This window comes from Drosophila miranda, chromosome XR (assembly GCF_003369915.1).
Source record: "Drosophila miranda strain MSH22 chromosome XR, D.miranda_PacBio2.1, whole genome shotgun sequence".
Lineage (NCBI taxonomy): Eukaryota > Metazoa > Arthropoda > Insecta > Diptera > Drosophilidae > Drosophila > Drosophila miranda.
In genome coordinates, this window is record NC_046674.1 from 8,042,010 (window position 1) to 8,068,343 (window position 26,334).

At 48.6% G+C, this 26,334-nt stretch overlaps 3 protein-coding genes across 3 annotated transcripts; 2 read left to right on the forward strand and 1 right to left on the reverse strand.

Annotated features, from left to right (window-relative positions):
• The first annotated feature begins 643 nt into the window (after nt 1–643).
• On the forward strand, nt 644–11,588 carry LOC108165400. Its single transcript, XM_017301439.2, has 18 exons — nt 644–1,694; nt 1,754–1,794; nt 1,872–2,165; nt 2,414–2,541; nt 2,831–2,935; nt 3,283–3,471; nt 3,548–3,678; nt 3,769–3,879; nt 4,547–4,641; nt 4,718–4,814; nt 4,877–4,969; nt 5,064–5,219; nt 5,285–7,196; nt 8,678–8,782; nt 8,880–9,061; nt 9,136–9,312; nt 9,384–9,706; nt 9,775–11,588. Exons 1-18 carry the CDS (start codon nt 1,639–1,641, stop codon nt 11,385–11,387), a joined length of 5,808 nt encoding a protein of 1,935 aa, XP_017156928.1. The 5' UTR covers nt 644–1,638; the 3' UTR covers nt 11,388–11,588.
• A 1,539-nt stretch (nt 11,589–13,127) lies between these two features.
• On the forward strand, nt 13,128–22,750 carry LOC108152420 (laminin subunit gamma-1). Its single transcript, XM_017281734.2, has 10 exons — nt 13,128–13,232; nt 15,795–16,178; nt 16,379–16,506; nt 16,578–16,705; nt 16,771–17,385; nt 18,017–18,428; nt 18,519–21,107; nt 21,168–21,504; nt 21,563–21,863; nt 21,934–22,750. The coding sequence occupies exons 2-10, from the start codon at nt 15,987–15,989 to the stop codon at nt 22,143–22,145; spliced, it is 4,914 nt and encodes a 1,637-aa protein (XP_017137223.1). The 5' UTR covers nt 13,128–13,232; nt 15,795–15,986; the 3' UTR covers nt 22,146–22,750.
• Nucleotides 22,610–24,503, reverse strand: LOC108152421 (odorant receptor 67b). Its single transcript, XM_017281736.2, has 9 exons — nt 24,367–24,503; nt 24,195–24,294; nt 23,996–24,134; nt 23,739–23,930; nt 23,580–23,684; nt 23,356–23,524; nt 23,199–23,304; nt 22,879–23,136; nt 22,610–22,813 (listed from the first exon to the last, which is right to left on the reverse strand). Exons 1-9 carry the CDS (start codon nt 24,501–24,503, stop codon nt 22,757–22,759), a joined length of 1,263 nt encoding a protein of 420 aa, XP_017137225.1. The 3' UTR covers nt 22,610–22,756.
• Between the last annotated feature and the right edge of the window lie 1,831 nt (nt 24,504–26,334).

Below are 26,334 nucleotides of genomic sequence, written 5' to 3' on the forward strand. Positions count from 1 at the left end.
TGATCCAAGGCGTGGTGGGACAAGTTAGGGCCCAAGATTTATGGCGGAACAACCAAAACTGCAATCGAACATGGAAAGCCACTTAGGCCTACGGATGGAGGATTCCCCCATCCCGATGAGGCGTGGCATTTGGGTCAGCGAGTGTGTGTAGCACTTTTCAAGTTCACCTGCACCTGTCACAGAATCACTCTAGGACTCTCAGACACAGACCCAGAGACAGGCTCAAGAGTCCAGCACACATTCGGGTAATGAACCCATTGGCGGCTGGCATTGTGCTACACGTGCGCAGATTTCTGGGGCGTTCAGAGTCGCCATGGGCTTCGGCGGGAGCGGGAAGCACGCACAGATAAATTTGATGTTAATTAAAGCCTCAGCAAAAACTTCATTTAATTAAAAGGGAACGAAAGTGAAATCAGAGAAAGGCAAGGAAAGCAAAAGCGAAACACAAAACACAGCGGAGAGCGCCAAAACATATTTCAATAGTGGGCGCTCCCATGACACAAAGAAAGGACTGGAAAATCCTATGTATATATATATATATATATATATATATATGTATATTTTTTTGTGTATTTTGTGTTAGAATTCGCGATTTTCTTTATCAACCCTTGCATGTTTGATTTTCATTTACATGACCAGGCCGTGATGGGAAAGGAGAGGTAACAGAGGACAGGACTGGACAGAACAAGAAGCCAAGAATACAACGTGACTCAATATCAACCCACACACATATTCATAGGAACCAGCAAACACACACACACACGCACACACACATAGACACAGTCCTCGTAGCACTCAGACCTGGCCACCATCTAAATGGACATTCGAAGTTACGCCCGGACACGGCGTTGTTATCACATGCCGCTGGCGATTCTTACACTCATTCGTCTTCGTTCCAACTGGGCGAGGAAGTCAGATACTGCCCCGTACGTGTGTATGTATGTGTCCTGGCTTCCTCTCGATCCCTACCGCAATGTCCTGGTGCCTGTCTATGTAAATTCCTTTACGTTACACAGCGCTCGCTGTGTGCGTTTTGGGCACGTTTTGGCTTTGATAAGTTGGCCATGGGTTGGTCATTGGTGTTAGACTGTGCTGTGGGCCAGGACTCTACTCGACTCCCTGTCTGTTCTTCATTCATATTCATTCATTATTAGAAAAAATTCAGCATTCGCTAGTGTCTGTGTGAGCGAGCATGGGGGCGGAGGTATAGAAGTATTTGTGTTAGTCGTTGTCCTTTTGGATGATGGTCTTTTGCGCCTTGCTGGCCTGGTAAGCGGGCTAAGCCGTTCAGTCTGCGCATAAGGCTCCTCCGACGCGCTACGGCGAAGGACGAACTAACTAACAACTGGGAATTAAATAGTTTTCCTACATCCTGTGATGAAGACTCTTCAGCACACCCTCAAAGCGGTGCAAGAGGAAACTCAGTTATAACTAAGTTAATCCTTAAAGTGCAATTATTAATAAGCCATTCTGAAGAATTTTGCATAACGAGTATTAAATGTGACAAGTGTGATTAAGATAATTAGTAAGTTTTAAAACTAAAACCCAAATTCCCAGAACAACTCTGGTGTCACCTCGCCACATCAATTATCTGTGACCTGGGCCCCGCCATGCGACTTGAATAAAGGGGGCTGGCAAATGCAGAGCAGCGCCGATGAGAAGAGGGAATTCTACAGAGGACAGAGGGGAAAGAGGTGAGTAGCCTTGCCGGAAGGAATTCCCTACATTTCTCATGCAATAATTAAAAATACAGAGCCGCTTCGCAGGAGGAAAATAGGTCGTATGAGCTGAACGGTAGGAGGAGATAACTTTTCCACGCCATCTTTGGACTCCATCTCAGCTTTTTCTCTACCAAACATATTCTTGCACAGATTTCCAATCACAGAACCAGAGCAGCGACGCCGAGAGCAGCCACCAGGAGCCCCACTTTGTCGTCCAGCCTCCTCCTCCGCCTCCACAACTTTATGAAGATGGCGGCACTGGCGATGTTGACGATGAGGAGGACTACTCAATATCCGTATCGGCAATAATGCAGAGACGTGCCAGTGTACGCGGCTATCGGGGAAAACGTGGCAGTCGCAATTCGCGACGAGCATCTAGTCCCATGGATCACGTGCTGGATAGTGTGGAGCGGCGGCGCTCCAGTGTCTATACGACAAGTTCAGGCAAGGCACTCCCGCAATTGTGGGGAAAAGATTTCGCTTAGTTAACGAGCAGCTGCAGTGGAGATGGAAGATGGCAGATGGGAGATGGAGATGGGCGTCCTCTAGTGGCGGCTAATCAACGTCTGGGGGCCTCTTTTCTGTAATTTCCCCGGCTACGTGCGGCCATTTAGATGGTCACGAGCGTGGAGCCCACTCGGCGTATGTGTAATGTGTAACGTGTGTGTGCTTTGCTTTGGTTTACTTCACAGAGGAGGGCACCAATCAGGAGTCCACGCAAGAGCAAATCTTTGAGAACATACGCCTACACAAGGAGGTTATACAGTCGGTGAAGTTACAGCCATGGCCCATCCGCAAGAAGCTCAAGCTGGTGCGGCAGGTGGGTACAGAATGTTGGCTGAGTGGGACAGAGTGGGAGGGCCTCGAAACTGGGCGCGTTCGTTTTCACGCTGCCTGTCAGGTCGTTGAAAATGTTACGACCTCCTCCTCCCTTCGAACACTCCACTCATCAAATCCTCACAGCAAACTTTTCGATTTCATTCACACCACCTCCTTCTTATCTTTGTTCACGTTCTTTCTATTCCCGGGTTTGCCCCGTCTTGTGGCTTCGCCCTGGCATTTTTAATGATGTTTGGACTTGGATCTGCCCCCCGTGCATGTGTTGACAGGCCAAAACATATGTGGCACGCCACGAGGGCGCGCTTCAGGAGCGCTTCGCCATGTCACGCAGCACCCGAGACTTGTGGGCGAGGTTTAAAATTTTAATGGCGGCAGTAAGTGATTTTCCCCTTATCCCAGTCTTCTCCTCAGCAGCAAATTTTCAGAGCCGGAAACGCCTGCCGAATACAAAATGCATACTGCAGAGTGCAGAATGCGCCCAGCCCCCTAGTAGGGTGAAAATATTTATGTTTACACAATTTATGGGCCACTTTCCGGACTGGATGCCAGAACGGACGGACATTCAATAAATCCCCAGTCGCATAATTCACAGATTTATGCTCGGTTCGGTGGCTGGCATTCACTTGAAAACCAATTAAAATACGAACTTGGGATGCAACTCCTTGGAGACTCCATGCCATGCCCGTAACTCATGTGCTTCCCCTCTATCTCCAACCTGCAGCGCTGGCGACACTGGAAGCGCGAGACGACCAGCTTCCTAACCGTCCTCATACCCTGGGAGCTGCGCATCAAGGAAATCGAATCCCACTTCGGCTCCGGCGTCGCCTCCTACTTTACATTCCTGCGCTGGCTTATGTGGGTCAACATTATGATAGCCATTCCGCTGGTGGCCTTTGTCATCGGACCGGAGGTGGGTAGCCGTAACCAGCGAGAAAGCCCCCATTTATGCATTCATTTGTGTGTCCGTTGTGTTTCTTCTCGCCCAGTATTTCGCCACGAAACACGGGGAAACGGATCCAAGGAAACGCATGACCGACGCGGAACGAAATGTGGCTGGCAATCTCTTCACATTCTGGGAATTTGAGGGATTCCTCAAATACTCACCTATGTTTTATGGGTAAGTTTCCTCCGCACCTGCCGATAATTACCCTGCTCATCTTCCCTGCTTCCTTTGCCTTCTGTTCTTTGTTTGTCTCTCTTTCCGCAGTTACTACTCGAGCACTTCCGGCATCAGCGTTTCCGGATATAAGCTGCCCTTAGCCTATTTCCTTACCGCCGTCTTGGTTTACATCTACAGCTTTGTGGCCACGCTGAGAAAGTGAGTATGGCTAGGACTATGGGGTCGGGGTCCCTGGGGGTGTCCGTGCAGAAGAGGCACTTCATTAAATCTCTGGTCATCGAAGCCGCAAAAAGCAAACTAAATGTCAGACTGCTCGTTAATTAATTAAACAAAACTGAAGCGCTGATTAAATAATACAAATCTTGGCACGGGCGTGTCTGGCTCACGAAACTTTTGCGCCCTCAAAAAAGAGGAAGGAGCAGAAGCCATAAAGGAATTGACCATTATGAGCTACGCACGCACAGGGACACAGACACGTGCAGGGGGCGGTAAGCTGGATGGCAGGACTGTAGGTCTATAGGGCGGAAACGGAAACGAAACGGCAAAACGCCATTTTGACCAGGCGAACGCCATTGGGCTGCTCGCTTTAATGGCTTTGTCGGCATTATGCTGATTTCGTAATTGAACAAAGTAGCAATGTCAACAGTGAGCAGTGAGCAGGCCCAGCCCTGACCTTGCCACTTGTCGTGGCACGTGCTCAGAGTGCGTGAATTATACGTATGTTTATGCTGCATTAGGATAACTGGAATTGGGATTGGAATTGGGTTCGGGATTGTCAGGATTTGAGCACAAATTATGGCTTGTAAGAGCGGGATATGTAGGAGGAGCAGAAGCAGCTGAAACTTTTTCCCTGATTTCTCAATAGAATGGCAGAGAACTCTCGCAACTCGAAACTTTCCTCGAAGGATGATGAGTGCGTCTTCTCGTGGAAGCTCTTCACCGGCTGGGACTTTATGATTGGTAAGTGGCCGACCACGCAGCTGAGCTGTCGTTACAGCAACTTTTGCAACTCTTGCAACTCTTGCAACTCTCACAGGACACGCGGAGACGGCGCATAATCGCATTGCATCCGTGGTTGTCGGCTTCAAGGAGGCCTTGCTGGAGGAGGCCGAAAAGAAGAAAGATAATCGCAAGTAAGTCCCCGCCAAGTTTAAGCTATTCGCGTGCCATAATCAATGGGGTAATGCCCTTTCAGCTGGCGGGTAATCCTCCAAAGAATACTGGTCAATATATTGGTAATGGGTCTGCTGGGTCTGTCGGGTGCCACGGTGGTGCTGCTTGTCAATCAGTAAGTGAACGGAGAAGAGCAAATCTCCCAGGCAGACTGCCACTTATTCCTGGCTTCGCTTTGGCTTCGCTTTGGCTTTGCTTTGCTTTTGCAGCTCTGAGGATTTGGCCAAACACGACAACTGGCTGAGCAGGAATGCTGTGAACGTGACCATGACGTTGCTCTCCTTCTTCTTGCCCATGATATTCGAGGCTCTGGGTTTGTTTGAGAACTGGCATCCCAGGCAGCAGCTAAGATTGCAGCTGGCAAGGTAAGAAAATAAATATAGCGTCCTCTCTCCCAGGGGGTATCTTATCCTTTGTGTATTTCCTGCAGAATTATGATACTCAACATGCTGAATCTGTACTCCCTGATGTTCTCCTTCATCTACAAGATCAACAGCAAGGAGAAGCCGCTGCAGCTGCTGAAGCTGGAGAACGAGACCAACACAATGGAGCTGCAGAATCTTTTAAGCTCCATCGAGGCCCTGCGTGCCATGACGCCCACCACGTCGCTCTACAGCGACAGTACATCGGAGGGCCTGTTCGACGAATCCACTTCCACTGCTGCGTGGGGCGAGGATGGAGGCAGCACCACCGACGGCCTGCTCTCTACGACAGCAGCCGCCGCCCTGATCTCCTCCGCTGTGCAGCGGATCAAGTGCTATAACATGACTTTCAAATGCTCAAAACCTATACGAACCATAATCAGTGCAAAGAACTTGGCCACCACACTGATGCTGCTTAATCTGACAACACCTACCGTGCTGCCACCAACCACTTTACCCACTACTTTACCCACTACTTTGCCCACTACTTTGCCCACTACTTTGCCCACTACTTTGCCAACGACTTTGCCTACAACTTTGCCTACAACTTTGCCAACGACTTTGCCCACGATCCCGACCACGGAACCGACTACAATTCGAACGCCTTCATCGCTTTGGACAACAGTAGCCACGAAAGCTACCACATTGACCACAGAGCCGAGCACAACGACACCTTGGAACACAGTTCCGCCTTCAACAAGCACCCCTGAAGAATCTACAATAACGAAAGCCCCCACGACTCCCACGACCGCAAGGGCAACGACAGCCATACCAACAACTTTAAGGCCAAGCACTATTTCGACAACCACCACCACCACCACGGAAGCCCCCAAGAAAGAAGAGGAGGAAGAATTCTTCTACACCACCGACAACGACAACGAAGATGTCTACGACTATGGCAGCGATGAGCCGCTGGCATCACCATCCACTGTGGCTCCGGACAACGACAGCTTTTCCAGCTACACGGACTATTCGGAAGATCCGCCCGTTTCGGATGATGACTACGAGGACACGGAGGACGGGGACACCACCCAACAGGCCGATGACCCCCTGGCTCTGGTTCTGGCCCAATTGGATGATGACGAGGAAAAGGCTCAGATCCGAACGAAAAGGGCTTTGGGCGATGCACCTATATGGCGAACTAGCAAATATAGTAGACGACATCGAAATGAATCCAGTGTCACTGGGAGACAAGCTGGGTCCACCACAGAGTCTGCGAATACGCCACCAAGCCGTTGGCCCGTTTATAGACCACCCTATAGACCTCCCACAACAAGGACGACCGCCAGCACTAGACCCACCAAGAGGATACTCACCGAAGAGGAGTGGAATAACCTCATAAATCAGTTGAGACTTGGGCGCAGAAAAACCACCACAACTACGGCCACTCCCACCAGCAGCACCCGACGAACACGAGGATGGTTTAAGACAACAACCGTAGAAAGTACGTCAACCTCCGAGGATTACACATCATCCACCACAGAGTTTGGCACTGACTCAACCAGCCCAGAAAGCAGCACCAGCAACGGCGGCAGCAGCACCACTGAGGATGACTATTCCTTCACTGAACGATATGGAAAGACCCCGTACTATATAGGATACGGGAATGCGGCGGAGATCGGGAGCACCGTCTATTACGACGAGGACAGCGAGTATCTAGAGCTCTGTGTAATTACCGTGTGTCCCAAGGGGCCAGAGGACGACATATTCGGTGGCAGCACCACCGATGGTCTGGACAGCACCACCCCTAGCAGCGACAGCAAGCATCTATCCACAGTCAAGCTGACTCCTCTGGAGCGGAAGATGAAGCGTCTGCGGGAGGTGAAGCTGGCGATTAAGCAAATCCAGACCAATTTGACAACCATGTGCTGGGAGACGTCCCTGGGCCAGGAGCTATCAAAGGTCATCGTCTTCGATGGGGTGAGTGTACGAGGGAAACCAGCTGCTGAGCAATCCCAAAGATGCCACAGTTTAAAAGTGAATTTATCACCAGAAGCAGCTATCAATTTCCCGACTCGACTCCGGGCTTTCGGAAGCGAGCCAACCAACTGCTTCTGTATCAAAATCTATTTAGCCCAAAATATGATTGAACCCAAAGCGGAGTATCTGTGTACACAGGGGGGCAGACCAGAAGGGAATTTCAGCCATTCTGTTGGCATCTCTTGAGCGTTTTGAGCGTGAAATCCCGTTTAGCTAAATTATCCGGAAAATGTAACGCAAAATTTGTTTTCCGTTCTTTCGTCTCTTCCTGGGGTACACGGGGGTGTACGAGTAGAAAAATCAAATTTTTGCGCTCGTCTAGAAACCCAAAATCAACTTAACTTAAAAAAGGCCAACGTCGGAATAAGAGCAAATCTGAATAGGGAAATATTTGAAAGGAAGAAAAGGAAGCACAAACGAAAAGTATTTTATCATAATAATCGCTCTCGGGAGTCTTTCCATTGATACAAAACGCAGCTGGCATTCAGGCAGAGCAGGAAATGGAAGTGGAAGTGGAAGTGGGAATGGGGGGCACACTTACGAATCCCCCCTGTGCAATCCGAAATCGAAAATTTACATAAGCCATAAGCATGATTGTGAACTTTAGCCCTCGAACGCCAAGTCTTATTTGCCCATTTGCCACGATGAGTCTCGAGTGTCGATTGGCATCCCATTGGGGCTGCTTGCTCTTGCTGTTCGCTGAACTTAAAGTCTAATCGTAAACAAATTCAGGGAATTGCCAAAGTTTTCAAGGTTGCCCTGCCCATCAATGACCTGACATCGATGTTATCCAGTCGGTGCTATCAGACAGAGCAAATGTGAGGAGCAACCATAACAGAACTAGGCGGGCATTGGGGGCTTTCAAAGGGATCTCAATCCAGGGATTACTTTCCCTTTTATTTCGTACTTAACATTTGTCCGACATTCGTGTAAACTGCCTGGGTCAAGGCTGAGCCACAAAAAAATAAACAAAATGGGTCTGGTACCCAATTTGATTATGCACCCGACATGGCGTACATAATCTCTATTAAACGATTTAAGCACATAAATTAAACAAGTTACGGGCAGGGGCTTAAACGCATTCATGCTTTACGCATAACAAAAAGGCCCGCAAAGTAAAATTGAGTGTGCTCTTTGTGTATGGCCTCTGGGATACTACTTGAGCCCGGTTTCGTTTGGTTTTCGATTCGAACTTGAGGCACGTGTTCGTGCATGAGCAGCGACCAAAATGTGTATGGGGGTTCTGTGGGATAGTTCGGCTAGACTAGGGAAATCAGCCGTAAACTACAAGACACAGATCCACCAGCAAGGACATTATAGGGACAGTTGCGTGTTTCAGCTTTAAAGTGTCTCGAGTCCGAAATCCGACTGGAGCTTCATTGCAAAATGCTTATTAAGCCCACCTTCTTCTCATTCAAAAGCTGATGTCCATTGTGGCCCCACTCTGCATCGACTTCCTGCGTGCTTTGTTTGTGCGCTACGTCAATCAAAACTGGTGCTGGGACATGGAGAAGACTTTTCCACAGGTAAGTGCGAGGAGAGCCCGGGACTCTGTCTGGCTCTGCCTCTGACTCTGGTGCAGGTGCAACTTTGACTAATGCGAGGCTTTGTTTTCGTGGGCAGTACGGGGACTTCAAGATAGCCGAGAACATCCTGACGTTGATTAATAACCAGGGCCAAGTGTGGATGGGCATATTCTTCTCACCGGGCCTGGTACTCATCAACCTGGTCAAGCTGATGATTATGATGTACTTCAGGTCGTGGATAGTCCTCACCTGCAACGTGCCCCACGAGGTCGTTTTCAAGTGAGTGTCCCCTATTGGGTGGCTGAATTGGGTTAATGGAATGGCTGCTAATCCAGTGCCATCTCTTCTTGTAGGGCCTCCAAGTCAAACAACTTCTACCTGTCACTGCTGCTGACCATGTTGTTCCTTTGTGTGCTGCCCGTGGGATATGCCATTGTCTGGCTGCGCCCCTCCTGGCACTGTGGACCCTTCTCGGAGTACAACCGAATTGCCGAGTTCATTACAAACACCACCCGTAATGCCCTGCCCCAGTAAGATGACGAGGAATCTCATGCAAACCAAAGAACCGAGGAAGTCATTGGGTATTATTGCCTAATTTCAGACAACTCCATGAACCCCTGGACTACCTGACCTCATCGAGCACCGTGATTCCCTTGCTGCTCCTACTCATCCTGATCATCTACTATCTGGTGTCGCTGACGGGCGCCCTGCGCGAAGCCAACCAGGACCTGCGGACGCAGCTGCAGAAGGAGCGCGAGGAGGAGCGCAAGAAGATCTTCAAGGTGCCCGAGGTCAAGCAGGCCGAACCGACGGCGACAACGTTGACAAATCGCTGGCGAAAGGTACTCGAAGCATCCTCGCCAGTCACCCCCACCCAGCAGCCCGATTTCGACACGGAGGAGTACAAGAATCAGGCCAGAAAGGGTAAGCCCAAGAGGAAATATATCCTATCTCAGCTTGCAAATCATTTGTTCCGACTCTCTCCTCCCCAGAGCTTATCTCACGCATCATGAAGAAGGCCCTACGCAAGGGCTCGGCCACCTCGGACGAAGACTCCTTTGTGCGACGCGATGACGACGATACGGACACTGAGCACCAGGACTCCCTGCCCCACGATGAGGAGGCCAAGGACAAGCGGTTCGGCCTGTCGCGACTGCAGCAGATTCGTCGCACTCGGAAGCCCTCGCTGGTAGACATTGTGCAGATTGCCAAGCAGGAGCGGGCCCGGGCCAGTTCCATTGTGGCTGCCAATGGTGGAGGAGTGGCCAGCAGTTCAGGGACGGGTGGCGGAATTGGTGGCAACTTTCCCGTGAAGGAGCCGCATCCCAAAAGCCGTTTCAAAGTCGAGAAACACGAGCGAAGAGATAGAGGCAGCATGAAAGAGAAAAAAGAGCCCAGGCACAAGCAACCGCCCCCCTACGAGTCGCCCAAGGAGAATGAACATGATCCGGATACAAATTCAAGGATTGTCAGCGAGCGCCGCGCCAGCTTGCTACGTCGCCACAAGGAGCAAGGAGAGGACGAGTCGAAGCCACCCACACCAGAGCCGCAGACACCCACGACAGAGCGCGTCCAACAGACAGCAGAGGAGTCAACACCCGAAACGCCTCCACTGGCCAAGAGCAAATTCCACATAGTTGACGAAAAGAAGCCGCCGCAGGAGGTAGAAGATAAACCCTTGCCATCGCCCAAAGAAAGCGGAGGTGGAAGTGGCGGAGGCGGAGGAGGAGGCGGCGGAGGACTCGAGGCTATTGGCCTCGGAAAGTTCAAGTTTCGCAAGCACAAAATCAAGTCAAATAATGCGGTTGCTAAGCCAGAGCCTGAAGTGTTCAAATTCGATGAGAGAAGCGTGGAGAAGAGCAAGGCTGGTGGACTCTCAGATGTGCCCGCCTCGGATCACCTAAGCAGCGAGGTGGCCGGCGGAGAGGAGCAGCAGCCGAGCCTGCCCTCACCCACGCCCAGTCAGGGCCATCATCAGCGCCAGTTGTCTGTCCTCTCGCGACAGGGACGCAAGAAGATTGGCTCTCTTCTCGCCCTCGTACGCGAGGCAGTTAACCTCAAGAAGGACGATGTGGAGCAGGGCTCGGATGAGTCTCCTGGTCCTACCACGCCCACATATTTGGCCTACACACCGCCCCCACCACCTTCAGTATTGTCGAGCAACTCCAGCGCCACTGCCCTCGAGATGCCACCTACACCGGAACCAGAATCTCCAACGCCCAGTGCACCTCTGCATTTTGGCAGCGGCACATCGTCTGGTCGTCCAAACTCGCGGCCACCCAAACCACCACCAGGGGTGGCCACCCCGACGGCCACATTGGCCACAATGGATGACTTGGAGGAACTGGATTTGCCCGGACCCATCACATTTCCCAACCGAAGCGCCTCCCAGCGACGTCGCGCCATGAGGCAGGACTCGCAGAGCTCCATTTGGTCCGATAACATACCCACAATCACCATCAGCACAACCGGCAGCGATGAGTGCATTGTGGAGGCGGTGCCGCCGGAAAATGGGCTGCCAGAGACGCGTGGCAGTGAACCGCCGGGGCCCACGGTCAACATTATCAAGATCAACATTGAGGACGAGGAAGAGCAGGATAAATAAATGCTCGTCCTTCAAGTGCCTTGAACGCCAGATTGTCTTCTTAACCGAAGGAATTAGTATTCTTCCTACACTCTAATCACAATTTAGCTTGAATCTTGTTCTTCTAACTGACTACCAAACAATACAATACTCGTACAATACTTTCATCAAATAACTTAATTCCTTATGAAAATTGAAATAAAATCTATATATTGCACGGAATGAGACTTTTTGTTTTAAATATGAAAACATTCATTTAAGTAATGGTAAACTGAGCAGCGAGTTCAATTGAAATCAAATAAGACGCGCAAAGCATAGTGCTGGCAAACGTCTGGCATTGGTATCGATAGCTGCCAAGAAGCTTTTAGCTGTGCAAGTTTATGTATCGTCACTCATGACCTTTTTACACTGCCGCGCGTTTCGTATCGATATCGGAATAGACGCAGTGACGCAGAAACAAGCAGGAAAGCTACTGAAATTTTGAAATCAACAAAATAATGAAAAACGACAAAGACTTGATGCTCATATATATGTAATATTTTCAGTAATTTCTTTATAGAGTTTGTCTGAGTTCTTCGTCCCAACATTAAAACAATCGATATTTTCCTCCCATATATCCAGCATTGTCAGTATGTACTCATGGATTCAAAATAATGTCTTATCTAATGATACAATTAGTTTATATTAGGTGGGAAAATAATCGAATATTTCTGCTTTCGAAAAGGACGCATCTTTTTGTCATCCTATGTAAAAAAAAAAAAACTGAGTCTCCGGCATGACGCAGTCCAAGTATTTACTTTTATATGAATATAAACCAATTATTGGCGTGGTTTCAGTGTGATGGGAAGTTTTAAATAATATCAAAATCGCGGGGCTTAGTATAAATATGTTAACGAACACGTCCATTCCCATTTAGTTGGCAGTGTTGCCGCCGTCCGTTGTCAACACTATTGAATTGATCACTCTAAAAGCTCTGTCATAAAGTTTCCAAATTGCTGCGGACGCAACCAAAGGGCGCCAGTGTAAAATTATTTGAATTCGAAATTAAATTTATATTGAAATATTTTCAATTTACAATGGGGAGCTTTAAAAGCGGAACTCAACTTAAATTATACTATCTAAATAATGTACTTTTAAAATAAATATTGCCAGAACTATATCCGGAACTACCTTCGCCCACAAAAGTACACTTAGGCCTACAAAAATTTTTAAAAATGCTCCTTTAATTAAAAGATCGTTTTTACTATGTATTAATAAATGATAGTTCCCTAGCTATTACAGTATATATATGTATGAACATGTATTCATCAGATTAGTTTATTCAGAAATTGAATTTCATTTGGAACTCAGTTCGAAAAGAATATGATTTCTTCAATGAAACCGAAAGTGCTGCGACGTTTGTCGTACAATAACCTTCTTATCAGCTGCCCGAGCGATAACCTGCTAACTCCAAAAACTAAAAACTAGACAAAATGTAGAGCAGAGAGCGGCACTGCACAGCTTCCTGGCTATTACTGAGCCACATAGAAAACCTATTTAGACAACTCTTATAAGACAATCACTGCTCAAATATTTACCAGATTAAATGGTATTTCACTTAGGAAATATGAAGCCCAACGAAAACGAAGAGCAGAGCAATTAAAGTGCGAGTACCATAGCACTGAAGATCATCTGAATCTTCTGGGACAGAGAGCCCACAAGTCCAGCAAGATCTGTGCCCGCTCTGAGCACACTCACAGATACAGATACAAAGAGAGCCGCTCCGCATAGAGTTTCACTCGACTGAGAGTTGCGATCGGCCGATCGTCGCATTCCTCGAAAATCCGTTGAGCGTTGCGGTTGTTGCCTGTCTCTCCTGAGCGACGAGTAAGTGATCGGTGATCGGGTGCTCTGTGGATGTGGAGCCCACTCCATTGTAAATGTGGTGTGGTTGTGTGGTGCAGTGTCGTGCGGAGCGGAGCGGAGGAGTCTCAAGTTTTCTTGGGTCACTTTATTTTTTTTTTTTTGACTGTCTTGCTGTTGCGGGCCAGAGACAGGGACCAGCCAGGCGAAAAGAAAACCTCTAGATAAAAAGTATCTTGTGTTTATTGTGTGTGTGTGGCTATGGCCATATGACAAAGTGTTTACTCGAAAGGTTCTTGCCTTCGATGTGCTGATACAATTACACGAATGAAACGCGTACAATGTGGTAGGGAAAACGGAGCAACATAATACGAGTGCGACGACAACAGTCAGCAGAAAAGTGAAATGGTAGAAAATTTCCATTGAAATCTGAATGAAAGAAACCCAAATGAAAATAACCCCTGCAACAATTGTCCTATTAATAATATCAGGAATATTTAGGAGATCTGAAATCCCCCAAAAGTGTCAGGCACATGCAGCAGCAGCATGTAATCTGGACTACCTAAAACACCGAAACAGAAACAGAAAATGTATCTACCACAAAAATAGCCGATAAATAAACGAAAATAACGCTAGTTGTTGCGCTCTTGCATCTGTGCATCTGTAAGATACGAAACGCGGTTCGGAGTTCGTAAAAGTATCTTGAGTGCGTTCGGGAGTGCTCTTTTTGAGTGTGTTTTTTTTCTGTTTTTTCCTCTTCTCTACCTGCTGGCTACGTCTAAGTGTGTGTGCTAACGTTGTGTCTGTGTGTGTGAGTTTGTAGTGAAGCAGTGGATAAAAACAAACGCTGCGATAAAGATACAGGCGAAAAGGTGCAAACAAAAACGCCGTTTCAAACGCCACAGCGCAGGGCAACGTAGAGCAGGGCAGGGCAGCGGATCGAATCAGATCTGTGGCTCCCAAAGCCAAGTCGTCTTTATATAGAGTCTGATATCACACTATGTGGAGACGGGCTAGTTCGTAGCCCCAAATTCTTATCGCAAAAGGAACTCGTGTTCATAGGCGCGTATCGCGTCCACACACAGAGCTCTTGGGCCGCTCCCGCTCAGCAAATGAAATCTGAATGGAGCGGATGTTCATTCGGACTATATACATACATACATAAGTACACAGATCTGATCGTACATATTGTGTGTACATACAATATCAGTGTGTGTTCTGGTGAGTTGGCCTCAGCTGAACTCGCCCGCCTGCAAAGGGTTCTCAGGCTGGAAGTCGAAACGAAATCGGAGACTCCATGAGCCCCAGCCTGACAACACAGACCCCAGAACGATTTCATGTGCTCAATTCGGACTCGAAGCGAAGCCGTTCTTGTGACCCGGGACTGATAAGCAAAAACATAGTACACATTTCGGCTATAATCGTACAAGAAACCAACGAATCTGAATCTGTGCTACGCCTCAGGGGAAATTAATTGTGTACCATTGATAAAAACATGAAAGAAAAAAATGTATATAATCTACGAATCTCTGGATCGGATCCTAGTTTGTTGACAAATTAGCTGATCATAGCAGTAGGAATAGAATGGAACACGAGCGGAGAGTGGAAGAGCATAGTTCTAGGAATACAATTTGGGAAACTTAAGTTATTGTAGAACGCAAGTAATGGAACATTTCAGAGCTCTGCATTCCTCTTGGTGCTGGCGGTATCAGCTTGCACTGGGTTCGCGTTCCGAATCTTACCCACGAGAACTGGAATTTTCTTGCTCTCAAAAGTCGAACATCTTAGCTTCTTCTCATCTTGTTGTGGCTCTTGCTAGGACCCCGCTTTATAAAGGGTGATATCATCGCCAGCTAGTACTTGCGGCAAATATTTGCTAATTAGTGCCTCAGACCAACCGCCTAACTGAATTCGTACATAAAGATACTGAATCTGGGATCTTAGGATAGCTTAAATGAATCTAGCCTTGCCGGGGATTAAGAATGCATCTACAGACTGCAGCAAAAATTTGAGCAGACCCATTATTAAATGGCACAGCACATGTGAATGACTGTGCCTCTGGGCGGAGTGAATGAAATCATCGGATATAATTATTTCAAGTTCCCGAATAGCGCAAATAGAGCCAGGGGACTGGGAGACTGTTAGTACATTGTATGTACATTATAGGAAGCAAACATACTATACAGAACTGTTCGGAGCTCATTTCGTTTCCAGCGCATATCTTTTTAGTTTATTTATGTCTCTCTCTCTCTGCTTGCGGCTGGCAGTTGTTTGAAATTTTCATTTGCAGTTTTGTTTTTTGGTTTTTTGTTGTTTTGCTTTTGGTTTCTGTTTATCCAAATGTACTACTGGAAGGCCGGCCAGACGCGTCTCACAGAGCTCATTGCGTGAACTGGTCGGGCAAAGTTTATTTTTCGAGCCATTTGTCCGAGGAACTAATTAAAAACCCGTCCCGGAATATGGTCTTCCTCTGTGCGTGTTTGCGAGTATATCTGCCACAATATGTGGCACACATGTTTCCAGATTTCGGGGATTGATTCTTAGATGATATTAGTTGACTCATGATGAACCAATGCATTTTTCCAGCATATGACGGAAGTCGCTCACCAACCTCCAGCAGTAAGAGCAACGATTCAGTTATGAATTGAGCTGTGGAACGACGACGAAACTGAGAGGAAACCCACCCAGAATACAGATACTCGAAATAGTGTTCCCAAGTATCCTGTCACCTACCTATAGACTCTAAGCGAAAGGCTAAACCACCCAACGAAACGCACCATGAAGCGCAGCAGGTGGAGCCTATGTGGCTCCTCCACGGCGCGCTTGCTGCTGGTCGGCGTCCTACTTTCCTGCTGTACCCCAGACGCGTTCGGCGCCCAACGCACACCCATTAACTCCGCCGGACACGAGCTACGCGCCACCACGTTCATGCCGGCCCTCGAGTGCTACGATCCCTATGGCAGACCGCAGGTAAGTGCGGGAGGAATAGAGAGACGCTCCCCAATATTTGTTTGTCCACAGACCAATTGAAAGAAATTATAAGTGGCTCAAGTATTTATTCATTCCGTTTTGGGGGGGTCAAATTCAAAAGAAAGCTACAGACCAATTGAGCAATTAAGAGAATATTCATTGAGATGGTAAATATTGAGTCATCTGTTCCTCCTTAATAGAAATGCCTTCCCGAGTTCATCAATGCCGCATACCAACTGCAATTCGAGTCGACCAACACCTGCGGCGAGCAGAGTGACACACACTTCTGCATACAGAATCCCAATCACAAGAATTGCGAGTTTTGCAGGTGAGTGTAAAATCCCAAATCGAAGCAAACCAAACGGATGCCGCTATTTATTGGATCTTTCTCCCTTGCAGATACGAAGATCACAATCCCTCATTTCTGACGGACCTGCACGATCCGCAGAATCCATCCTGGTGGCAATCGGAGACCATGTTCGAGGGGATACAGCATCCCAACTATGTGAATCTGACGCTCCACTTACGTGAGTAGATCAACGTTTATAGCCTTAGAAAATCCAGATAATATTGCTTCCCTAAAATATTTCAGGAAAATCCTATGACATCACCTATGTGCGCATTCTGTTCCGCTCTCCTCGGCCCGAGTCCTTCACGATCTATAAGCGGACTTCGGAGAACGGTGCCTGGATTCCCTACCAGTACTACAGTGCCACCTGTCGGGACACCTACTTCCTGCCCGACTCCCGGGCCATCCGAAAGGGCGAGGGCGAGGCCCATGCACTCTGCACCAGCGAGTACAGTGACATTTCCCCGCTGCGCGACGGCGAGATCGCATTCTCCACCCTCGAGGGTCGTCCTAGTGGCATCAATTTCGAGCGCAGCCTGGAGCTGCAGGACTGGGTCACGGCCACCGACATCCGCATCACGCTGGATCGCCTCAACACCTTCGGCGACGAGCTGTTCGGTGATCCACAGGTGCTGAAGTCCTACTTCTATGCCATCAGTGACATCGCCGTGGGTGCCAGATGCAAGTGTAACGGACACGCCAGCAAGTGCGTCGCCAGCACGGGTATGCACGGAGAGAGGACGCTGGTGTGCGAGTGTCGCCACAACACCGATGGACCCGACTGTGACCGCTGTCTGCCCCTGTACAATGACGTCAAGTGGAAGAGGGCCACCTCAACGGAAGTCAACGAGTGCAAAGGTAGGATGGAAATTATAAACTGGAAACTATTTAGAAGAGATGATGGAATCGGAGGGAAAATATATTCCCAGTCTTGAGGAAGCTTGTCTAGAATAGGACTAAACAACAACCAATGATATTTTGTGATAGGTAGACTGCTGTTCCTTCAATTGAATTCAAAATTTTGTATTATACTGCATAGTTCTCACAGCTAAATAGCGAAAGTCTTTTCTAGGAGACACGTTTTCCTCAGTGTAAGGGGAAACGGAGAGCAAACAGGTTGGCACAGTGGCTCTCACTTATGTTGGGTTACTGTTGAAAGACGAGCTCTGGCTTTCAACAGCAGCAGCCCACTGTATCTCGGTAATGCTTTCTATATAAGGACAAACTACTTTTCCGTTAGCCGCTACTCACATCCGACAGAAGACGACCCATCAATCGAATCAGTCATGATGCTGCTTTGGTTGTCTGCGGTCCTCCTCTTGGTGGTGTCCGTGTCCTCTGTGCAAGGCCAGGCCTGGTCCCGTGACTACAGCCTCCAGACCAATCTCATTGGGACAGGGCCAGCCCATTGGTATCTGATCAACTGTATAAGCAGACAGAGAACTTCTACAGGAACCTCTTTTGATGTTTGATGTTTCTCCTTTCACAGCCTGCAACTGCAATGGATTGGCGGACAAATGCTTCTTTGATGCCCATCTCTTCAACCAGACGGGTCATGGCGGCCACTGCTTGGACTGTCGCGAGAATCGTGATGGACCCAACTGCGAACGCTGCAAGGAGAACTTTTACATGCGCGAGGATGGGTACTGTGTCAACTGTGGCTGCGACTCTATTGGATCCCGCTCGCTGCAGTGCAACAGCCAGGGCAAGTGCCAGTGCAAGCCGGGCGTGACGGGGGACAAATGCGATCGCTGCGACAACAACTACTACCAGTTCGGACCTCATGGCTGCCAGCCCTGTGGCTGCGACGGTCGGGGTTCCCATGAGAACACTCCAGCCTGCGATGCGGAGAGTGGCATCTGCTTCTGCAAGGAGAATGTGGAGGGCAGGCGGTGCAATGAGTAAGAAACCCCCCTCTCCCCCAACCGCCCAACGAACGAATCCATCTGGACGATCCTATCCTATCCTAATGTTCACTCTCCTCCTCTTAGGTGCAAGCCGGGCTTCTTCAACCTGGACAAGATCAATCGCTTTGGGTGCACGCCCTGCTTCTGCTACGGCCACACTTCCGAGTGCCAGACGGCACCGGGCTACTCGATTGTCTCCGTGGCCTCCAACTTCAACAAGTTCAAGGAGCGCTGGACGGCCATCGATCTGAACCGGCGCGAGGTGGACATCAAGTACAACCAGTACAGCCGCAGCATCGGGACCACCGCCCAGGGCAACGAATTCGTCTACTTCCAGGCCCCTGATCGCTTCCTGGGGGATCAACGTGCTTCATACAACCGCGACCTCAAGTTCAAGCTGCAGCTGGTGGGTCAGGTGGGGCCGAGCACCAGCGCCAACGACGTGATCCTGGAGGGCGCTGGCAGCAGGATCTCGCTGCCCATCTTCGCCCAGGGCAACGGCATCCCCGACCAAAATGTGAAGGAGTACACGTTCCGTCTGCACGAGCACCACGATTACCAGTGGCAGCCAAGTCAGTCGGCCAGGGGCTTCCTCTCCATCCTCTCCAATCTGACGGCCATCAAGATCCGTGCCACCTACTCGGTCCAGGGCGAGGCCATTCTCGACGATGTGGAGCTGCACACGGCGCATCGCGGTGCAGCCGGACACCCGGCCACCTGGATCGAGCAGTGTACCTGTCCCGAGGGCTATCTGGGCCAGTTCTGCGAGTCCTGCGCTCCCGGCTACCGCCATAGCCCGGCCCGAGGTGGACCCTTCATGCCGTGCATCCCCTGTGACTGCCACGGACATGCCGACATCTGCGACTCGGAGACCGGTCGCTGCATCTGCCAGCACAACACCTTCGGCGACAACTGCGACCAGTGTGCCAAGGGCTTTTACGGAGTCGCCCTGGGCGGAACTCCCTACGACTGCAAGCGCTGTCCCTGTCCCAATGATGGGGCCTGTCTGCAAATCAACGGCGACACGGTCATCTGCACGGAGTGTCCAGTGGGATACTTTGGCTCCCGATGCGAGCAGTGCAGCGACGGCTTCTTCGGAGACCCCACCGGTCTCCTGGGCACCGTGCAGACCTGCACGGGCTGCGACTGCAACGGAAACGTGGATCCTAATGCGGTGGGTAACTGCAACCGCACCACGGGCGAGTGCCTGAAGTGCATCCACAATACGGCCGGAGAGCACTGCGACCAGTGCCTGCCCGGGCACTTTGGTGACCCGCTGTCCCTGCCCCACGGCAAGTGCGACCGCTGCAGCTGCTACGAGGCCGGCACGGAGCAGGACGAGCAGAGCATTTCGCGTTGCGACCAGGTTACCGGCCAGTGCCAGTGCAAGCCCAACGTCATCGGCCGCGACTGTGGCGAGTGCCAGCCGGGATACTTCAACATACGTTCCGGGAACGGGTGCGAAAACTGCCTGTGCGACCCCGTGGGCAGCTTCAACTCCACCTGCGACCGATACTCGGGCCAGTGCCACTGCAAGCCGGGCGTAGTGGGTCTGCGATGTGACCAGTGCGCCAACTACTTCTACGGCTTCTCCTCGGAAGGCTGCAAGCCGTGCGAGTGCGACGAGAGCGGCTCCAAGGGCTTCCAGTGCGACCAGAGCGGACAGTGTCCTTGCAATGACAACGTGGAGGGACGTCGCTGCGACCGCTGCAAAGAGAACAAGTACGATCGCCATCGCGGCTGCATCGACTGTCCGGACTGCTACAACCTGGTGCAGGACGCCGCCAATCTGCATCGCGCTAAGCTGGCAAACTTGAGCTCCACCCTGGACGAGATTGCTCGCACGCCGGTGACCAATGACGAGGAGTTCGAGGCCAAGCTGCGGGCGGTGCAGGAGAAGGTTGCCCTGCTGTCCCAGGACGCCCGCGACAATGTCGGCGAAGGCGGCCAGACCTATGCAGAGGTCATCGATGACCTCCACAAGCGGCTGGACAGCGTGCGGGAACATCTGCAAAGTGCAGACAAACTGCAAGAGGATGCCAACGTTGAGATAGACAAGGCCCGCAAGAACTACACGATTCTTCACGATATTACCGAGAATGCAAAGAGAGAGCTGCAGCAGGCCCTCGATCTACTCAACGATGAGGGTACCCAGGCATTGGCCAAGGCCAAGGACAAGTCCGTGGAGTTCGGCCAGCAGTCGCAGCAGATTTCGGACATTTCACGCGAGGCACGCGCCCTGGCCGACAAACTGGAGTCGGAGGCGCAGTTTGACCTGAAGAACGCCAAGGACGCCATGGATGCCGTGGAAAAGGCCCACCTTTTGGCCAAGAATGCCATCGATCTGCAGCAAAAGATTAGTGTGGAGCTACGCTCCGAAGTTCGGCTCGAACTGGACCAGGTCAAGCAGTCTCTGGGTGCCGTGGCTCAGACCTCCAAGGAGGCGCTGCGCAAGGCCAACGAGGTCTACGATACAGCTCTTACCCTCCTTAACGACGTGAACAGGCAGTCACAGCCGAACATTGACATCAACCAGCTGAAGCGGGACGCCGTGGCAGCCAACGAGCGCGCCGATCTTCTCCTCAAGCAGATCAACGAGCTGTCGAACAGCAACGGCGAGGTCTTTGCCGACTTCGAAGAGGAACGCACCCTGGCTGAGGTTCTGCTGGAGCGGTAGGTTCCATTATGTTACCTGATGCACATTGTCCAACTAATCACTGTCCCACCCCGCAGAGCTGACAAACAGAAACAAGACGACATTGAGCTGCTGAATCGCGCCAAGACTGCCCACGACAAGGCCACAAAGGCAGTGGAGCAGGGTGACAACACACTGAAGGAGGCAAACAACACCTACAATACGCTGGCCGGGTTCCAGTCGGATGTCCAGCGGTCATCCGAGAGTGCTGCCCAGGCACTGCAAACAGTTCCAAACATCGAGCTGGAGATACAGAACGCCGAAAGCCTCATCAGTCAGGCGGGCGAGGCTTTAGACGGAGCCAACAAGAATGCCAACGAGGCCAAAAAGAATGCCCAGGAGGCGCAGAAGAAGTATGCCGAGCAGGCCTCAAAGGTAAGCGATCTCTCTATCCTTCCGACTTAGTTCAATCTAAGTTCCCTCTGCCCGACAGGATGCAGAGCTGATTCGCCGCAAGGCAAACGAGACGAAGGTGGCTGCCAGGAACTTGCGCGATGAGGCCGATCAGCTGAACCATCGCGTAAAGCTGACCGAGATGGACATCTTCAAGCTGGAAGAAAGCTCCACCAAAGACGACAATCTCGTGGATGATGCCAAGCGAAAGGTGGGCCAGGCCAAGGCCGACACACAGGAGGCGCAGAAGCAGATCGAGAAGGCCAACGCCGAGCTGACGGCAATCAAGGATGAGTTGGAGAATCTGAAGGACATCAATACAGCTGATTTGGATAAATTGGGTAAGTCGAGCCACATGTTCCTCGCACTCAAACATCAGGTAACTAATTCGATTTTAACTTTATCTTTCAGAGAATCGGTTGACTATTGTCGAGGGCGAGATCAATCGCGTGAACCTCACGGGACGCATTGAAAAGTACCGGGAGCAGCGCACCATACAGAAAAATCTGATCGACAAGTACGGCTCCGAGCTGAAGGAGCTGATGAAGGAGGTCGATAACATTGGTCAAATATCGAAGGCACTACCCAACAAGTGCTTTAGTCGCAATCGTCTGGAGCCCTAGACGAGGAGCTAGAACTAGACCCACTCCCAATAACAACTACTTCAATTAACCCTAAGAACGAGGAGGAGTCGAACGAGACGAACAAATCAGATTTATGATAGAACGTAGTCGTTGCATGAAATTATGTAATTTTAGTGCCTTAGACGAAATATTTTGATTAGTGACAAGACAAGGTTCCACAAAAGAGATCAACTAACCCACGTTAAGCTTTAACGCATCATGCCATATACTATAATGCAATCGAATGATGCCACTGTCGAGAAACAACTGCCAGCTGTGCTTCACCACGTACCGCGTTCAAGCCAGCCATGGATGGAATGGGCTGACTGTATTATATATTAAAGAAAGGAAAAGCACAGATACAAATAGAAAAAAAGGAAATACGAAAACCTTGTACTCCAATCAGATAATCCAATTGCATTTCTCTATCTCAGCCTTTGTTCCAGCCTGAAATCTATTCTGTATACTTTTAATATACTTATATTAACATATTTGTCATCTACGTTTAATGTGCCAATTGCAACATGTGTCTTTGTGTATAAGTTGCCTAAAGATTTCACTTCAAAATATAACTTTTCCAACGTTGTAATTTTGTATAAACCAAACTCCGCTTATTTGTTGTTCATATTCCGCAATAGCAAGAAGAAATTTCCACTCAGCCGAAAGACCTGCGGGATTGTGGTTTAATTCAAATTAATTCAAATTCTTCATTTAGCATATCTAGGAGTATTACCTGTACTAGGAACTTGTGCGAGAGGTTGGTAAAGCCGCCAACGCTCAAGACAAATGTTCGTCGAGAGAAGAGAAGCATCATTTTAATCATGAACTTAAAGTCCCTCGATTCATTATACCAGCCACAGTTGTACCAGTCATGGAAGAGCAGCTCGCTCTGGGTCTCCACTTTCTGCGCGCTTACATTGTACAAGCTGATCTCCAGAGTTATTGTCACAAAGTACACCATAATCATGCCCATCCATACCCAGCCCACTTCCTAAAAAACCAGAGCCACCATTAATTGATGTAGTAAACTCATACATACAACGAATAACACACCAAGACGGTGCTAATCTTGTATAGTAGCATGCATATGAGGACGCTGCTGACGGAACACTGCACCAGGATAATGTATTTAAAGAGGTTTTCTATCTGGTTATGATGACTGCAAAGAAATTTAATAAAGAAAGATAGTTTTTGCGGAACCCCTACTTACTTCGCAATACGAGCAAAGAGTCCGACGCAACATTGAAGATACCGCACCCGTAGATGCTTGGGCACCAAGTTGTCCGACGTGGAATTTTGCACCAAGTATCGTAGGACCTTAATCAGACCCGACTCGTACCTTGTGAGCACCACAAAGAGGCTATTGAAGCCAAATACAGCTGACAGGGGCACTGCGATTAGTGGCAGATTGATATTAGCAGTTTAGCTACTTACCAAAAAAGCACCAAAGGGGACCACTTTGCAAAAGAAAGAATCGAACCACGTAGGAAGGAAATTCATAGGCTCCAAGCTTCACAAAAGGTACTATAGCAGGATAAGCTAGAAAGATAAAGGGATTATGAAAAGGCCATTACTTTCCGAGTCAGCACTTACTCAGGGTCATTTCACACGTATCTCGAATAATATAGCAATCGAAGATGTACTGAAAGTATGGACGCATTGTGTAGTAGAGCACCGGCATAGTGACAATTTTGAAGAAAAACATGACCTGGCGATCGATGATCAGCCAATTGTCGAGCAATATTGATCTCAAAGACCTAAGGAGGTCCTGTTTTCGAGGCAAATCTAAGACAAGTTTCATTAGAAAGATATTGCGGATTTTGCAATTGCAGATTTTGTGTTATTCATACCCAAATCGAAGAGACCCAAAGATTTCAGTACCTGTCCTGTCTCCGTCGAATGCACCAATTGTACTGATGCTTCCAAGCTGCTTTGAAAGTGTAACATCTTGACCACCCCAACACTAAGTTGGAAGGTGAGCAGCACAGCCTGAAGGAAACTCAAAACGGTTAGTTATTCGTATCCAATCAAGTGATAGCCCAAGCGAACCTCAACGTAGGTCTCAAAGGAGACCTGGAAATTAGCCATAATAAACGCCACTAGGCTGTAGATTATGCTCAAATTGACAAGCAAGACCACAATGAGCGTCCTATATAAAGAAAACAAGAAATCATCACGAAATTCCCAATGAAAAATTCCATGTATGTATGTATGTACTTACAGTCGGCAGTGCTTGGAGCTACGCTTCCGCGGAGCTATGTTGATACCAAGAGCATAGGCGCTGAGCTCCACCCAGAACAGACCTTGCTTTGGCAGCTTGTCCATACGATCCAGTTCCTGATCCAGAAGGTCCTGCATTTCAAAGGATAATTCAAAAACTGATTGAACCCAATGCGAAGCCTAAACTTTTATGGCATTCGCAGTCTTTCGGGTCTCAATTAGTGGCCACAAATTATATGGCTAGACTGGGATAATTTGCTATATGTATTGTTATGGTCATTGTGCACAAATAATTATTGAAATTGGATGGGCGTGACCTAAAGCCATTAAAAATTTAAAACTCATCGAAGGTGCATATGGTACCAACGCCGAAAAAGCGAAATCGAAGAATGTCGAGCTTTTATGAATGGAATATTCCCTACAGTCTTTGAATAGCATCCCAATAAAAAGTATTTCTATTCAAAGATCAAAGATAAGATTCCATAATTTATGGGTCGATCTAAGAATGTGATTAGGAGCACATCAAATATACTTTTACCATTAACTATCTCTGAGGTGAACATCAGACTTTTTATATTGCAGGTAACTCTAAGATTCGTTTCGAGCCACACTTTTTAAGTACAGAACCGATATAGTTGGTTTAATGGTGCTCCTTTGGAAAGGGGACAACACTCCAATTCACCGAGCTGGAACGGTGTGAGCCGCGCCAAGACCACGGCTCTTTCTGTCTTTTGATATTGCTGTTCGCTCAAGAAAGGAATTGATTTTTTGGTTAATGCGGGGAGGTGTGATCTGTCTACGATATCTCTCGGCAATTGTCATTTCTTGCTAGCACTTGGAATGAGAGATGGGAAAAACATAGAGTGAAAGAGAGGAACCACGACAGCTCGTAATGCTCTAATTATTAATTCTACGTTATCTTTTTCCATTCTTCCGCTACTATTCTCTATTGCGGTACATCTGTCTCTCTCTATTTCACTTCTCACCCCAACCACTCAACTGTGTTGCTATCTCGCTTCCTTCCGTCAGGGGGCTTGCACTGTACGAGAAAGAGTTTGAGAGAGAGAGAGAAAGCTATATCGTTTCGGCCATTGATGATGATCAAGTTGCTGATAAATAATGTACAAGAATATCGACATCAAAAAGCGGTTCATAATTTCGACGAACCTATACAAAATACTCTATTCTTTATTCCTTAAATGTGGATTTAGCTTTATAATCTGTACCCCTATAATGAACAGGACCTAACCAAATAGTTTTCTCCTATTCTAGGCTATTTCAAGCTATTTCTAGGCTTTAAACTGATCTTTTCGTTGTAAATAAACAATGTGCCTTCTATTCTATTTTGTGGCTCCCTTGGGTTGGTTTTTTCGATCCAAGCTTTGAATCAGCAATTCTCAATGGAAGGGATGGATGGACTTCGGGAATTGGGGCGGATTTCCATGAATATTACGACACGATCTGAAAACCCGAAACTATTTGTAATTGAATCTCCTCTCATCTCACTACTTTCTTATGAGTAGAATGTTTCCTAGAATGGGCCAGTCTGCGCGTCTGTTTACCTTGATCTTGACAATCTGTCTGTATCTACGGAATACTGTACTATAGAAGTTAGTTCGTGTTACTCACATAGTATTTCGCTTAGTATTTGATCTTTAAAGCTATAGATCTTTTGAAATTAACTACAACTGCTGGTTTTGCAATTGATCGGGAGAGTCGGTCTGTGCGTATTTTCCCAAAATATAGCGCGCCTAACTTTTGGCTGTGCCAATATTTAAAATACGCTCTATCTCGAGTACAAATCCTATCTAAGTGTGGCATGGCTTCCGTGATCGGGAGAGTCCTCCTAACCGATTAGCATCAGAAAAGAGGTCCTCAGTTTTTTCACGATTTTTGCAAAAAATCATCATTAATCCAAAAAAAATATACCTATTTTTTTTAGTCGAGATTTTAAGGCCAATCGACAGTC

Bases quoted from the DNA above. Each gene is read 5' to 3' on its own strand.
- LOC108165400 (XM_017301439.2), top strand. From the start codon at position 1,639: ATGCAGAGCAGCGCCGATGAGAAGAGGGAATTCTACAGAGGACAGAGG. The intron at 1,695-1,753 runs GTGAGTAGCCTT...TTAAAAATACAG, and splicing joins AGAGGACAGAGGGGAAAGAG to AGCCGCTTCGCAGGAGGAAA. The intron at 3,472-3,547 runs GTGGGTAGCCGT...CTTCTCGCCCAG, and splicing joins CCTTTGTCATCGGACCGGAG to TATTTCGCCACGAAACACGG.
- LOC108152420 (XM_017281734.2), top strand. From the start codon at position 15,987: ATGAAGCGCAGCAGGTGGAGCCTATGTGGCTCCTCCACGGCGCGCTTG. The intron at 16,179-16,378 runs GTAAGTGCGGGA...CCTCCTTAATAG, and splicing joins ATCCCTATGGCAGACCGCAG to AAATGCCTTCCCGAGTTCAT. The intron at 16,507-16,577 runs GTGAGTGTAAAA...TCTCCCTTGCAG, and splicing joins AAGAATTGCGAGTTTTGCAG to ATACGAAGATCACAATCCCT.
- LOC108152421 (XM_017281736.2), bottom strand. From the start codon at position 24,503: ATGCAGGACCTTCTGGATCAGGAACTGGATCGTATGGACAAGCTGCCA. The intron at 24,135-24,194 runs GTTCGCTTGGGC...AGTTTCCTTCAG, and splicing joins CCTTTGAGACCTACGTTGAG to GCTGTGCTGCTCACCTTCCA. The intron at 22,814-22,878 runs GTAATACTCCTA...ACAATCCCGCAG, and splicing joins CGCACAAGTTCCTAGTACAG to GTCTTTCGGCTGAGTGGAAA.